Genomic DNA, 14,093 nt, shown 5'->3' with positions numbered 1-14,093 from the left:
TTATTTATTACGTAATTAAATCCGATATTAGAAAGAGCGGTATGGAATATGTCATGGGAATTATGTTGTTTGAAAATGAACATAGTAGACATGAAACCCTTCATAAAGATAATTAATTACTTACAGTCCCTGTTCAATTGAAAATTAAAAGATTTATAATAAAGATTATTATCAATAATTTGCGTTCAATTTAGTACCTTTCTGTTTAAAACATAGTACAAAATGTATGTCACATTGCAAAAACGATAGGTGTGTAGAGTCTTTGTTCAGGAATTGAAAAAAACTTTGTGACAACTTACAATGTACTTGTATTATGATAACATCGTCCTTATGTCTTTAACAGATGGTATTGTGTCTTTACATCTGCATATGTAGTTTTTCTGCCTTCATAAACTACTTCAATTCCAATTCTTCTTATGCGTGATGTCTGATGTTTATTCGGTATAAGCTGTGTTTATTTTCTATGTTAACGTTTAATATTTTCAATATGAACGGTGTGCATTTTCAGTATAAGCTATGCATATATTCGTTATAAGCTGTGTTTATTTCCGGTATTAGATAAGTAAATTATAAGGGCTATTTGTGTTTTCACTTCAGGATTTCACTTTGCTACAAGGACAAACATGTTCAACTTGTACAGTTCAGTCTTATACAGATTATTTGGCTACCCCTGTACAACTGTATGGTACATTTTCATATTCTTGATTCTGTATACTGTGTCTATTACAGAATTAATGTTTTATTCATTTATGTGATGTGTGTACAATCCTTCATGCATTCAAGCATATACCAGCTGTATAATATCGCAGAAGTGTCAATTATTTTTATTGTTATTATGTTTTACATTATTCACGATTATCCAACCGTGAACAGAATTTGTAAGCCATTGATGTGATGAAAGGTTTCAGTGTAGCAGTGTCTTTCAATTAATTAAGTCAATTAGAGTGGATATCCCTTGTCTGGGTTTTACGTCAGCAAAGCACCACAGGTAGCATCAGGACGGCCCACAAGGTTATATCCTCAACGAAATACCTTAAGAGTCGAGAAATTATCAGTATTACATTGCTAAACAAATGTATACAAAGCACGACTTTACCTTTATTCAGTAACAGCCAAATACTGAATATAAAACTGCATCATATAGCTGCTTTGTTATTTTAGGACTCGTGAATTATGCTTAAGCAAAAAGTGTGGGATTTCGGATGGGGTGTACGGACATTCAAATTTGACTTAGCGTATAGTGAAAATATATAAAGGGCGCATATAAAATAAGTGGACTATTATTTTGAGATAAAACACGCTTACATGCTATCGAAACGGCTGGTGTTGTGATAATTTGTCACCAAATTGTGTCGTCTGTAGCTACTTTAGAAGTAAGACAATAAAGGACATTAATTGATGATAAGGTAGGGTAGGTTTATTGATGAAAAGGTAGGGTATGTTTATTGATGATAAGGTTGAAATAAAGCCCTACTTAGTTGTGGCAGATAAGGTATCCGTAACAAATAAATCATGTTTATACTGCTTGTTAATATTTCATATGTTAATTAACCATGGACTAATTAAAATGTCGACACTTTTTTTTTAATGTGTCGTATATCTCTTAAATTATGGAACAAACTCACTTAAAATAATGACATGTAAACATCGAGGCTTACGTGACAAACAATATTTATTAAAACAGCCAAAACAACGCATAAGATTGAACAAAAATGCAGGTAACAAAGCATCTTATTAGCCATCTCCTGGAGGGATTCTGTTATACAATTATGGTCTGACATTTAATTAAAATGAATATTATTAAAACATCCGCAAAAAGGTAATTATTAGTCCGACAATTGATTATATAAATAGCAAATAACTTCTTTCATCTGCCAGAATTACGGTTTGTTCAATAATATATATATATATGCATGCACGTTCAGGATGTATGCTTACACAATGTAAATTACAGTCATTGTCCGTCCCCATGATGGCACCTCCTAAACAACTGTATGTTGGAAAACTAAGAGCGAGACTTTTTTTTCAAAATACATCAATTTGTCACCATGCATGTGTAATCAAGTAACCAAAATCATAATGAATTCGTATACCTATATCAGATGGGTGTCAAATTTTCTAGAAGTTTTGAAACTCTTTTGAATAGAGACAATAAACAATCTATGGAAATATAGTATTAATATAGAATAATTTCTGTCGGTATTGAAATGTATTTGGCTAGTATTCCTTACCAGAAATCAGAAATCCTGGTATAATTTGTTATTTTTTTAACAAGTGTTCTGTCTTCGTGTTCAAACAGGACGATGTTTGTCTCTTTTTAGACCACATGCCATTGGCATTTAGAAATACATATGCACATTGTATTTTTATTTTGTCGATGTCCTAAGCCTAAAAGAACAATAATAACCCGAACGTTCTGGATCTCTTAGTCGATTATCCATTGTCACAGACTTTACTACATTTGTATAGCATATTGATTCGCACTGCATACATGGATATACTAGTTGGAATAGTGCATGTATGCTATGAACATGTATTACTTTTACCTTTTGATGTGGTTTCCAAATACAGAAATATACGAATGTTTGAACTAGTGTACAAGAGAACTAAACTACGTTTGGTATGCAGACACATAACAATCAGAAAACGTATACAACTCAATTAAACCTATACCCAATGTCCTTAAATCAACAATGGTACAAATATGCATCACATAATAAAATGTTAATGATCATTTTGAAATAAACATTCCATCATTATTTGCTTTCCATCCTCCCATTACTTACAAACGTAGCTAGTGCAATATGTAGTGTGAAACACCATTGTGACCTGACTGGTCCCATTACAAAAAGCACCACATAACTATTTTAGGTTATACCTAATCAAAATATAGATAAAAGTAATGACTAAACGACAGCTAAGATATTCTCCTTTTCAGTGATAATAGAAATATAAAAAATAAGCATACTTAATTTCCATCTAACACAACTATAAAAACAGACAAACATTAGTATCCCCAGCATTTCAGCTGACCAGTCACAATCTTCCTATCTGTGCTCTCTGAGTCTGTCAGTCTGCCATTTTGTCTGGTATATCCGACTGACCGGTCCTGTTTTTCTTCTTGCAGCAGTGTGTGACCCAGATGACGATGAGTTCCACCACCTCAGCCAAGCTTAGCACAGACAGTCCTGCCCACAGTCCAAGCTGTCCACCAATGTCGCTGACGAAGTTTTCAGACTGAAACAATGAACATGATAGGTAGTATATTGTAAGAGTACATATTTCAGAATTTTCTTATTCAAGCACGATTCGCGCTGCTAATGCTAGATTACAGATTTCTATACTATTCTCTTTGCATGCCTCGTGTTTGGCAACTTAAGAAATTCCTACTAGGGTTTAGGTTTGCCTATCTCACTAAGGGGTCTACTAATCTCACATGGGGTAGGTATGGAAAGACAGCTGATACGCGCTATGACGCCATTCACAATATCGTCATCATTATATGTAGCGTAACCATATGGCAAATTGATAAAATTATCAATTTTGATGCAATGGCGTGATGAAAAAGATTAACAATACCTTACAATTTGCTACTTTTTAGTACAGTATACGAGAAAAATAATCAAACATGGACCTGTACCGTGGACCGAGACATCTGAACACAAGTGTAAGAGTTTGGCTGGTCAGCATGAGGCTTGAGTGTTCTTACGCTTCAGTTTATATATTCCTGTTTAATGCACAGGACCATATATCGATTCTTTTATCCCAAGTTTAGTAACATTGTATATTATTTTGTATATTATTTTCTTGATATAAAAAGCTTTTTTTCCCCAAAAGATAAATACAATCAATGAATTGTCATTAGATATTTACCCAATCTATCAGTAATACATTAGTAAATTGGCTTCCCTTCGAGGTTATATCTATATCAACTGATTTTCCGACAAGCTGTGTTATGATATCAAGAATGTCATTAAGTGACAGAGTAACGTAACTGCGTCACGTGCATTGTGACGTCACTAGTGATTAGAGGAATAAAGCTCAAATATAACTATCTTAACATAACATGAAATATTCGTGTATATCTATATGTACAAAGGGTTTTAATTTAAATAAAAAGTTGCATTATCCTATTTATTTGTACTGTTGAATAGTATCTTACCGTATAAGACAGCTCTTCTTTGATGATTTCCTTGGTAAGCGATGAGAAATACACACGAATGCGCATGTAATCAGCCCTAAAAATAGGATAAAACTCATTGATTAAACCTATTGAGTTAGCATACCTTTTACATAATTATATATTTTCAATATTGTTTTATTTACTGTAACTAATGATCATCTTGTACTATTCACCTGTAAACAGACATATACAAACTTGCCTGTTCTAATATCACATATCGTTGTTGACAATTACTGGTGTTTCATTTACCTAATCTTATCGATTTTCTCTCCCCAGTCATAGTCTGTTGCTAGGATTTCTGTGTAGGCATCGGACGGCCATCTCGCCATAGAAACAGAGGTTTTGTAGGTTTTCTCACTAAAACACAGATAAAACAATAGTATAAGCATGTCATATTGTGCTATTTATGACAAAATTAATTGTTGGTATGGTATAGATTTGGGAAGCGTTTTATGCAATGAATTTTAAATTATGTTGTTTAGTAATCTTATGACCTTATCACTATGACCTTCACCACAACATCTTAATTTATTATGACCCTCCTCATCATAACCCCTTATTTATTCGTTCCCTTTTCATCTTACCGTCTTCATTTCATCATATCCTGTTAATGTACTCATGAGACAATGTGTTTACAATGACATCACCAGTAACATCAAATAGAATATGATATTCGGCATTAAACTTCTTTATGATTATGATCAACCTGTTTAAATAATTCATTCATCATGCAATTTCGAAATATTAGCATTACATATAGATAGATAACTTACAAACACGGAAATTTGCAGGCTGTACAAATAGAACTCCTCATCATGATCTCAGTTTCTTTCTTGAAGCAGTTCATTTCTAGGGATACAATAAATACTATCTTACAGGTTATGTACATTACATCATTTCACAGTTACAATAGCCGTTAAATTTCACGAGGCTAATAATTAGTGATTGGCCCAGTCAGACAACACCGCCTAGTAAACATCCTGCAGTCTATCTTCGCTAGGAATTTATTTTCGCTCTATCTTTAATGGTCATGAATATAGCCAACTCCCTCGCGAATATTACCAACCACGCAGTATTTGACTGTTTTCCTGGTTAAACTTTCCATCATTTACCAAATGCTTTAAGCAAAAATGATGTTCATTGTATTATCGCAAAAAAAAAAAAAAAAAAGTGAAATTTATCATTTCAATCTAAGTTTTATATACCAGGTATCAATCTTTCCATGATATCTTTAATGATTGATATCGAAAAATAACGCTTACACTGCATTATAATACTAAGTATACTGTCATATCATTTGTAACTTATAGACAGCATGGGGTAGTTAACTTAATAGTTGCCATGGAATTTCATATTTCACGAATTTGTCGATGTAGTAATGCCGTTTTAGCAACTTCAATTACATATATATTGTTATATGTATTTGAATAACAACAAGAATCCCAGAAGGAGTTTGACCATCACCATTAGGTGATCTTTATTGACTCTATGAAAAGCTGGTATTTTCTCTACTATAATAATTTTGAAACAAGAATAACCTAAATATAGGAAGTCTAAGAGAGATCTTAAAAGACATTTATATTAACAGAAATAGCGAAATGAAACTTCAACTGTTGAAATTTTGTTTTCTAGATCAAACTCAAAATCAAATGGAAAAATTGGGAAGAGGAACCGACACATTGAGTTTCGAGAAAAAAATCGTCCCAGTACTACTAATGGAATAGTGATAACAATCTTCAATTTTCAAAATCGATGATGCCTACCTAACGGACATTTTATTTCTGGATCAGACTCAAAATCACATGCGCATAACCAAGAAGAAAGAGGAACTATACATGAAGTTTGAGAAATATCCTTCCAGTACTTCTCAAGAATAAGTGAAAACAAGGATGGTTTACTGACGGACGATAAATGACAAACCAAAGATGATCTGATGAAAGTGGGCTAAAACCTTTAGCAGCAAATTTGCATCCAAACAACCAGTTATACCACATTATTTTTGATAAACATTTGAGTTCAATGCAGCGAACATATATATCTGATCTGACTGGTCAATAAACTGAACGCAATATCATACGTTTGTGTTCTCAGTAATCTTAGTACTCGGTGCAGGTAAAAGATTTTATTTAACAACAAAAACAACAACAACAACAACAACAACAACACTAAAACTACTGGCATTACTATAGTTGACTCACCTTCCACGGTCATACATATCCTCTCAATCTCGTCGCTGTAGCCATGGTAAGGTGAACATTCACAATATTCTGATGCGTATGCTATGGAACAGTTCCGCATGCAAGCCTGTTGTGATGGTAAGTAAACAGAATATTTATTTGCATATCTGCAATTGCGATTACTTGAGATGTCTCCTTTAATCATCGTTACTCTATCAAAATTTTCGTGTATCAGCAAACATAGTACACTAAGCTGTCAAAAACGCGTCTTCTTTTTATTTTTTGTATTTATTTATTCATTTTTCGTTTGTTTTGTTTTGATACTTGTTTAAATGTGGACGTCAATGTGATCGATCGCTCACTGAATCGGTATGCTATGCTATAGTGATTAAATTCAATTCAATAGATCAGAGTATTAAAATGTCCGCCACATTTCCTGATAAACCATATCGTGATTCTTTGCATGATTCCCGAAAATTACTGCACGTCATATTTTTCTAGGGTTTTCCTAAGTTTTCAAAGTCGTTCGTTAAATTAACTGCATTCTGTCTTTATATATAGATTAATTCATCTGGGTCATGAGTAGATATTTGATTTTTTATAACTTAAGTTAGGAGAAAATTGTCTCGGAAATTTGAAAGTTTGTTACCGATAAATGGGCCGACTTATCCGTTTCTTATGATTTGTTGAATCGCACATTCATGTTAATTAAATATACAAGGATTCACTATTAACTGCTTTAAACCAAGCAATCTCTTTATTGCTATCGGAAACGAGCTATGTTTCACGGGGGTTTTACCTCCTAATCACTGTCAATCTCAACCAGCATGGTCATTTTTCTATTTCTTGGAAATAATGCCAGAACCATTTAGAAGTAGTCTACCTTCACTTTAAGCATCAAATATAGAAACAACTGGACATTAACTTATTGATTGCCAATTGTGAGTTTATGGTTTATATTTGTTTAGCGTCCTATTAACAGCCTGGGTCATTTAAGAACGTGCCATGTTTTGGAAGTGGAGGAAAGCCGGAGTACCCGAAGAAAAACCAGCAACCTACGGTCAGTACCAGGCAACTGCCCCACTAGGGTTTCAAACTCACTACCCAGATGTGGAGGAGTAGTGATAAAGTTTCGGGACATCTAAACCACTCGGCCACCGCGGCCAATTGAAAAATGCGAGTCTAAATGTGTTCGATAGACTTTCCAATGTCGCAATAAACTAATCAACGAAAGTATCTACGAGTTACCTACCATCAGACAAACCAGGCAGCATGTGTAATAATTTGTGCAGAAAATAGTTCAGAACACTCATTGATAATGCAAGCTATTGTCAATGATGGTTACTTTTTTTCTGTGATCGATTTATCTCAAACAGGCGTTTTCGACCATCTAAAAGCGTATCATTTTACAAAATAACAAACAAATGCTTCGCGGAAGGGGATAGTATGTGTTTTGGTTTTTTCAAAGAAGTTATTCGAGCCTATCCTTAACTCATCGAGATTTATCATAGATATAAGCAATTGTTAATTCCCCAGGAGTTCCAAATAATTGTTTTCCTCCTCAAAATCGGTGATGATTATAACAGGTGCCTGTGGTAGGCACATCACCTCAAAAGCAAATTTCGGTAAACACGTACCAACTTCCGTTGCCACTTGGTATTTTCCTCACATCGTTCGTCAGGTCCCGACACTCTATTGGTCTCCGACTACAGATTCAAAAGGACATAGTGTTATGTACTCTCGTGTGCACAATATGATCACTATGTAAAGCAACAAAATAAATATGAGAATTTTTCTTATATTGATCTGTCTTATTTTTACTAGAAGTGATATATTTGTTCATTTATTCATTTGTTTATTGAAAACGGCGTTTGAAAATCTTTGTGGCTGTATGGTTACGATAATACATACAAATATTTTTTCCGCAGTATTCATTTTTGGTTTTTCATTATCCATAAGAAAACCCATCTTCGCTAGCCAAGGCTTCTGATTACGTTACACTACACGAACCCTTGGCGGATATAGGCGTCAGTTCTGGCCCTCTAGCGGAGATTCAAAATTACCACTCTTTACGCATGAAATTTTCGACCAATCAAAACGAGCGTTACCGATTTACTTCATCTGTGATGTTAACAAACACACATGGAGGCTTGTGTCATTTCGATGAGATATGTGATCAATGACTTAAATAGATTTATCAAACACTGCGAATGTTCCCCTAAAGATTGTATGTCTCTGTATATAGGTAAAATGCCATGACATAGTCGACATTGTAGCTCTGTACTGGGTGCCGCAATTTTTGTTTACTGCGAAACCAAGCCCGAGTGTAAAACGCGATTTGATTGGATGCCCTGGGATTCCATGGCGCGACGGTTTGAACACGACTATATCCGCCAAGGGTTCGTGTAGTGTAACGTAATCAGAAGCCTTGGCTAGCGAAGATGAAGAAAACCTTGAAGACATGATTTATAAACCAAACCTGGCCAATTAACCACACTCATACTTACTACAGCAACACTTATGTCAATATCAAAGCCAGTCGGGAGGTTGAATCCATTATCAGCGAAGACTTCAGTGGCATCGTCTTGTATAATGATGCGGACTCCGGTTGACTCCGCAACGTAAGGGATATATTCGGATTGTAAGACAGATACAATCACTTCTAGTCCTAATAAAACGTCACAATGATTATAGGGATAAAGGTACGTACGGTGTTGGTTTTAGGTGATAAGTTGTTCAATATGACGAGTAAAGGACATGTTTTCTATATGTACATTGCTATAATTTTTTCGACCTTGATACATCAAATTTTTATTCACACATGTGCAATGTATCTAATTTATCCTTTTAAAAATCAATGATGTGATTTCGTGACATTTTTTTATCAATATTCAACCGTTGAAAGAATTTCATTTTCAATGGCAACATTAACTAACGAGATTCCATAATACGTAATATGTCTAAATGGAAAATAAGGCGATCTGACATAATTTCCACTTTAAACGGGAATGATAAAATGAGTCTTAGTATTGGTCATACGGGAGATTCTGTCTCGTTAAAAAAGTAAGAATAGTCTTTATAGGTTAACCAAGACGTTTACTATCCTTTGTGGAAAACATTATCTTTCAAAGTGAGGGAAAATAAAAATGTCAGGATCTTGAGTGCATGACCCTTTCTTCTGAGTCGTCTTGTGTGCCATCACAATTGAAACAATGAAGCTATAAAGGTCATCACATCTCCGCTATTGTTTATTGCTATTATGGGTACTCATAGCACAATTAATGTTATTGGACCTAGATACATTGTACCAATGATTTACAGATAGGGTGGTAGGTACCTGGTAAGCGTGAATACTGGTACTTACCAGCTTCTGGGCCAGCACTCTCCGTGTAGTATAAGTCTGGAATCTTCTTGTAACAAATACCATGCCCTCCATCGCGAACAATGTCGAAATCTCTGCAAATGACACAATTTGATACCTGTTGATACCTGTACTTCAACTTGTATCATATTTAGTATCATATCATAATCTGCAAATTTTATTTCAGGAAATGTATTTCTGACTGATGTTAATATTGCTGTACATCAATTGAACTCCATGTATATCATTTGCTTGCCTGTATAATAAATAGTGTTTAACATAATCTTTCTTTCAATGATATTAGTAACAATATTTCTTTCAGAGTATTGGTAAACAACATTCATACTTGTTTCATTTTTGTGTAGGTGAACAACAAGAAAACATACGTACCCGGGGCATTCGGGGAAACCGAATACATCTTAAAGATATTTTTTACTGTCGGAACTGAATGTTTAATTCGAGTTAAACATGGATTTCGTGTAATTAGATATCCAGATAACGAGATTTTACTGTACTTGATATTAGTATTTCAGTGCATTGTAAATATATTCTTGCCATATTAAAAAAGTGACTGTGAGCAAAAGCTATATAATCACCTTCTTCAATTAGCCAATATTTTGGTAAGTTTTTTTTTCATATATATGTAAGGCGACTGCTTCATTTATACAAGATCTATTGCTATGAGGTAATTTGTAAGTATTAACATTCGACTTTCTGTAATAGTTGTATGGTGCAATACTATAATCATTAGTCAATGTGCATTACATTATACATTACGTCTGTATAGTGGAATTCAGATTTAAAGGTGGGATTGACTTGTTGGTTTTCTTTATCTCCTTTTTTTATCTTCTTTTTTTTTCTTTCTTTTTCTTTTCTTTTTTTTTTTTTTTTTTCTTTTAAAAAAAAATTACATTTCTGAAGCTAAATGGCAATACTTACTTCACGCTGCAGTTCTTGCTGTAGTATTTACAGTCAACTATAAACCTTTGGAATTCCTCGTTAATGGCAGTAAGGTCCTCGGTGGACATGTTCGCCAGACGCGCTTCGAACAGTTTCTTTGCCATGCCCAGTGGATGGTGATACTGGTCTGTAGTGGACATAATGCATAATGAAGGCTCCATACAATTTGTTGACATCCCCTATGACGTAGTTTCAGAACTTTAGACCTATTTTCGACCTATGCGCCCGTTCTGACTATATCGTCATTCTAACACTTATTTGACTATATAAGGTTTTAACCGCTGTGAACATTTGATTTTTTAACCCGAATTCCACCTCCCTTATGGCCATTTCGTATTTATTAGCTTTATTGCCAGTTCTGACAGTTCGAGGAGCTCGAACGTGCGTGTTCTTCTGAATAAGCCACAGGTTCACCTTCTCCGACAATCGCATACTCTACTTCTGCTCTGATTATATCGGTATTAACGTCCTTATTATATCGCGATTATCATGTGATGTAGTCAATAATAAGAGTATAAACATGATTAATGTCAAAACAATAGATTGAATTTTAATAAACTTAATGAATAGTTCTATAATCTGTTATAGCATGTCATATTTTAAGATACTTAGATTTTCAGTTTCATTCGGTTCATCTTATCTTCGATCTGGTCTTGAATACGTGTATTAGTAAAAATACAACTCTTTACTGCAGCTGTGTGTACATAGCCTTTCTGATTTACCTACATCATTTACAACCTTAGAATCTAAATCGTGATAAAAAGTTTTTGAATGATCATGATTCAGTTTGCTCCAGTTTCTGTTAAATTACAATTATATTGATTTTTTAAAGTTCTAAGTATCTTATTATGAAGTTGAATGTTTTATTTGAAATGCTTTCAAGACCCAAGTCCAATAGAACACTTACTGAGATTGAATGTTGATGTATGCGTGAAATTCGGCAGCTGAAAAAATGTCAGAAGTAGAAATACTTTATTTATTCCTAGATCACGCAACAGTTATATGATGCAGTTGAATTAAATTCGTTCAATAAAATGTGTGGTTATTTTATGAAATATAAGTAAATACAACAAAACATTCATGTGATCTTAATAATGAAGCTGTTAGATCCCAATATACAAAATGTAGTCATTTTCCACATTATCAAGTAATATAGTACATAGTAGTGTTTTACAAACAATTTTCTTTTAAATCGTACTGACCTTCCCACTACGTCTCTTAGAAAATAATGAAAAATCATACTGTGGAACTGTTCACATCTCAGTGTGCATCCTAACCATTCAACTACTCACCGGGTTTGTCATTCCACTAGCGTTTTTAAATTTTTCTAATAGAATGCCACTGTGGTCTGAAGCTTCTGCCAGGATGTGGTGGAATTCCTTTATCCCGACAATTTTAGAAAAACTTGCTGGGTTGAGATTACAGATGATGACAGCCGGGAACTCCTGTGGTCCATGTTCCAGTGAAATCGTGGTGCTGATCGGGTTACTGGAACAATGGATTAACATGCATGACGATATAACCAATATATCAAGTACCCAGGGGTGACTACTAGAGGTTAGGTGATCCAAGTAACTGTCCACTGTTCGGAGAGTGTCTTTACCCTTGCATTGTACAATTGCAACTGTTCATTATTCAGCGAATCATTTCTATAAGCCATTTATTTATCATCTTCAGATATTATATATTATTAATATTTGTCAATTTTGATTCTCATAATATAGCATTACTTAGTCATAGAATAGCTACTGTGTATGGTGCAATCTAATTTTCATTAATCGGCATGAACAGTATTTACTAATTGATTACAAGAACGTAATTGTATTAATTGCTATTCGCTTGTATCCATTGTATATTGAGTAATGGCTTTAAAATGAGCACTCCTCAAAATGAATTAATGAAATAATGAAAATTTAAAATGAATCCATAAAAAATATATAAGAACTGTTTTTATTGCATTTTTGCCAGTGAAATATAGAAATTTATCAAACTAATAAAACAAAAAGATTTGGCAGTGAAAACATAAGGTTTTTTTTTTGTTTTTGACCAATCAGTGATAGAATATTTCGATATTTTTCACTCGTGCTTCACACAAGTGAAAATATCGATATTCTGTCATACTCGTGAAATATGTTCTATTAAACGGGAGACCATTCAATATCCTCTATGTATTTTTGGTCTGTAGATTAAAAAGAAACTTACGATGTAAACTGTTGCCCTAGCCGAGTAACCTGATATATACACATCCCTATTGAGGCTAGAAACAATGCAAGCCAGAGCAATTTGTGAATAATATGTTTAACAGAGGCGATGCGTCCAAGTCCATGTACTGTAGTGTATTCCATAAACAACTTGAAAGGTTGAAACATGTTGTGTTCTGTTTAAGCCTGCTATATTATGATGTTCTTTCAATACGTAGATAGCCAATCGTTCGTCCTTACAATAACTAATTAGTTAAATTAAACTCCTAATATGTATCACCATTCCTTAATTCCTTTCATGAGAATAGGCGGTGCATAAATCTTTTTGAATAAAGCAAGTTCAATTTATGAACATTTGTATTGAATCCTCATACATTTGAAGTAAAAAGTGAGAAAAAAACCACTTGATTTCTGTTATCAGCACTTTCCTGTGATCCTAATGTGAATCTCCATGCATACAACTGTTTATCTGACAAATCAGGCACATTCAGAGCTATACATTTAGCTTTCATACCCCATTATTTATTAATACGAGCATGCGTCCTGAACGGTATAGTTCAACTCTGTCACTTGGCAGGCTAGCATTAAGGCGACATATTCCTTGCTTGTCGACCGAGGTGTTGATGGGACCCGGACTATTAAAATAAAATCAGATGTTTGCTATTCATGCGTGCCTATAGAAAGACACGTGTGCTTCCGCAGTATAATTATACGACAAAAACCGTTCAGACTATAAGTTGTAATATTGTCTTAGCATAACATTACATTTCTGTTTCCGGAATTGTATTACCATCGCATTTACCGCATGGGGAAATATTCCCATTGGTTATGGATTCTTCCATTGCACCGGGATTTTCTTATCATTATCACTATCATTTTTGTCAGCGAAGTGTTTTAACAACATAGCTCAATTTCCTAAAAAGTGCAATGCTTAATAGATGCTACAGCACTGCCTGTCACATAAATGCATTAAATTACACCCGCGGCGGTATAGAATTACTAAATGTCGGCGCTATAATCAACTTTGAAATATATCATTTACGTATAAGACCCTTATCCTTGGTCTTATTAAAATTCGGAACATTACCGTTTACTGAAAGGGCCGAAGGTTTCCGATTGGGTGCTTACATAAAACAGAGGTGTGGTAGAGTGTGACTTTTTACATATTTATCTTAATGCTTCTTTAAGAAAGTCCGTATGTACGTTTATGG

At 34.1% G+C, this 14,093-nt stretch overlaps 1 protein-coding gene across 1 annotated transcript; it reads right to left on the bottom strand.

Annotated features, from left to right (window-relative positions):
* Window positions 1-1,654: 1,654 nt before the first annotated feature.
* Window positions 1,655-13,764, bottom strand: LOC117332852 (amiloride-sensitive sodium channel subunit gamma-like). Its single transcript, XM_033891904.1, has 12 exons — window positions 12,884-13,764; window positions 11,974-12,169; window positions 11,589-11,625; window positions 10,661-10,808; window positions 9,725-9,816; window positions 8,868-9,028; window positions 7,998-8,066; window positions 6,382-6,487; window positions 4,957-5,032; window positions 4,433-4,540; window positions 4,163-4,238; window positions 1,655-3,237 (listed from the first exon to the last, which is right to left on the bottom strand). Exons 1-12 carry the CDS (start codon window positions 13,048-13,050, stop codon window positions 3,070-3,072), a joined length of 1,404 nt encoding a protein of 467 aa, XP_033747795.1. The 5' UTR covers window positions 13,051-13,764; the 3' UTR covers window positions 1,655-3,069.
* Window positions 13,765-14,093: the final 329 nt, after the last annotated feature.

The sequence above is a fragment of the Pecten maximus genome, chromosome 8 (genome assembly GCF_902652985.1).
Source record: "Pecten maximus chromosome 8, xPecMax1.1, whole genome shotgun sequence".
In the NCBI taxonomy this organism is placed as follows: Eukaryota; Metazoa; Mollusca; class Bivalvia; order Pectinida; family Pectinidae; genus Pecten; species Pecten maximus.
This window is presented reverse-complemented; position numbering and strand designations above follow the sequence as displayed.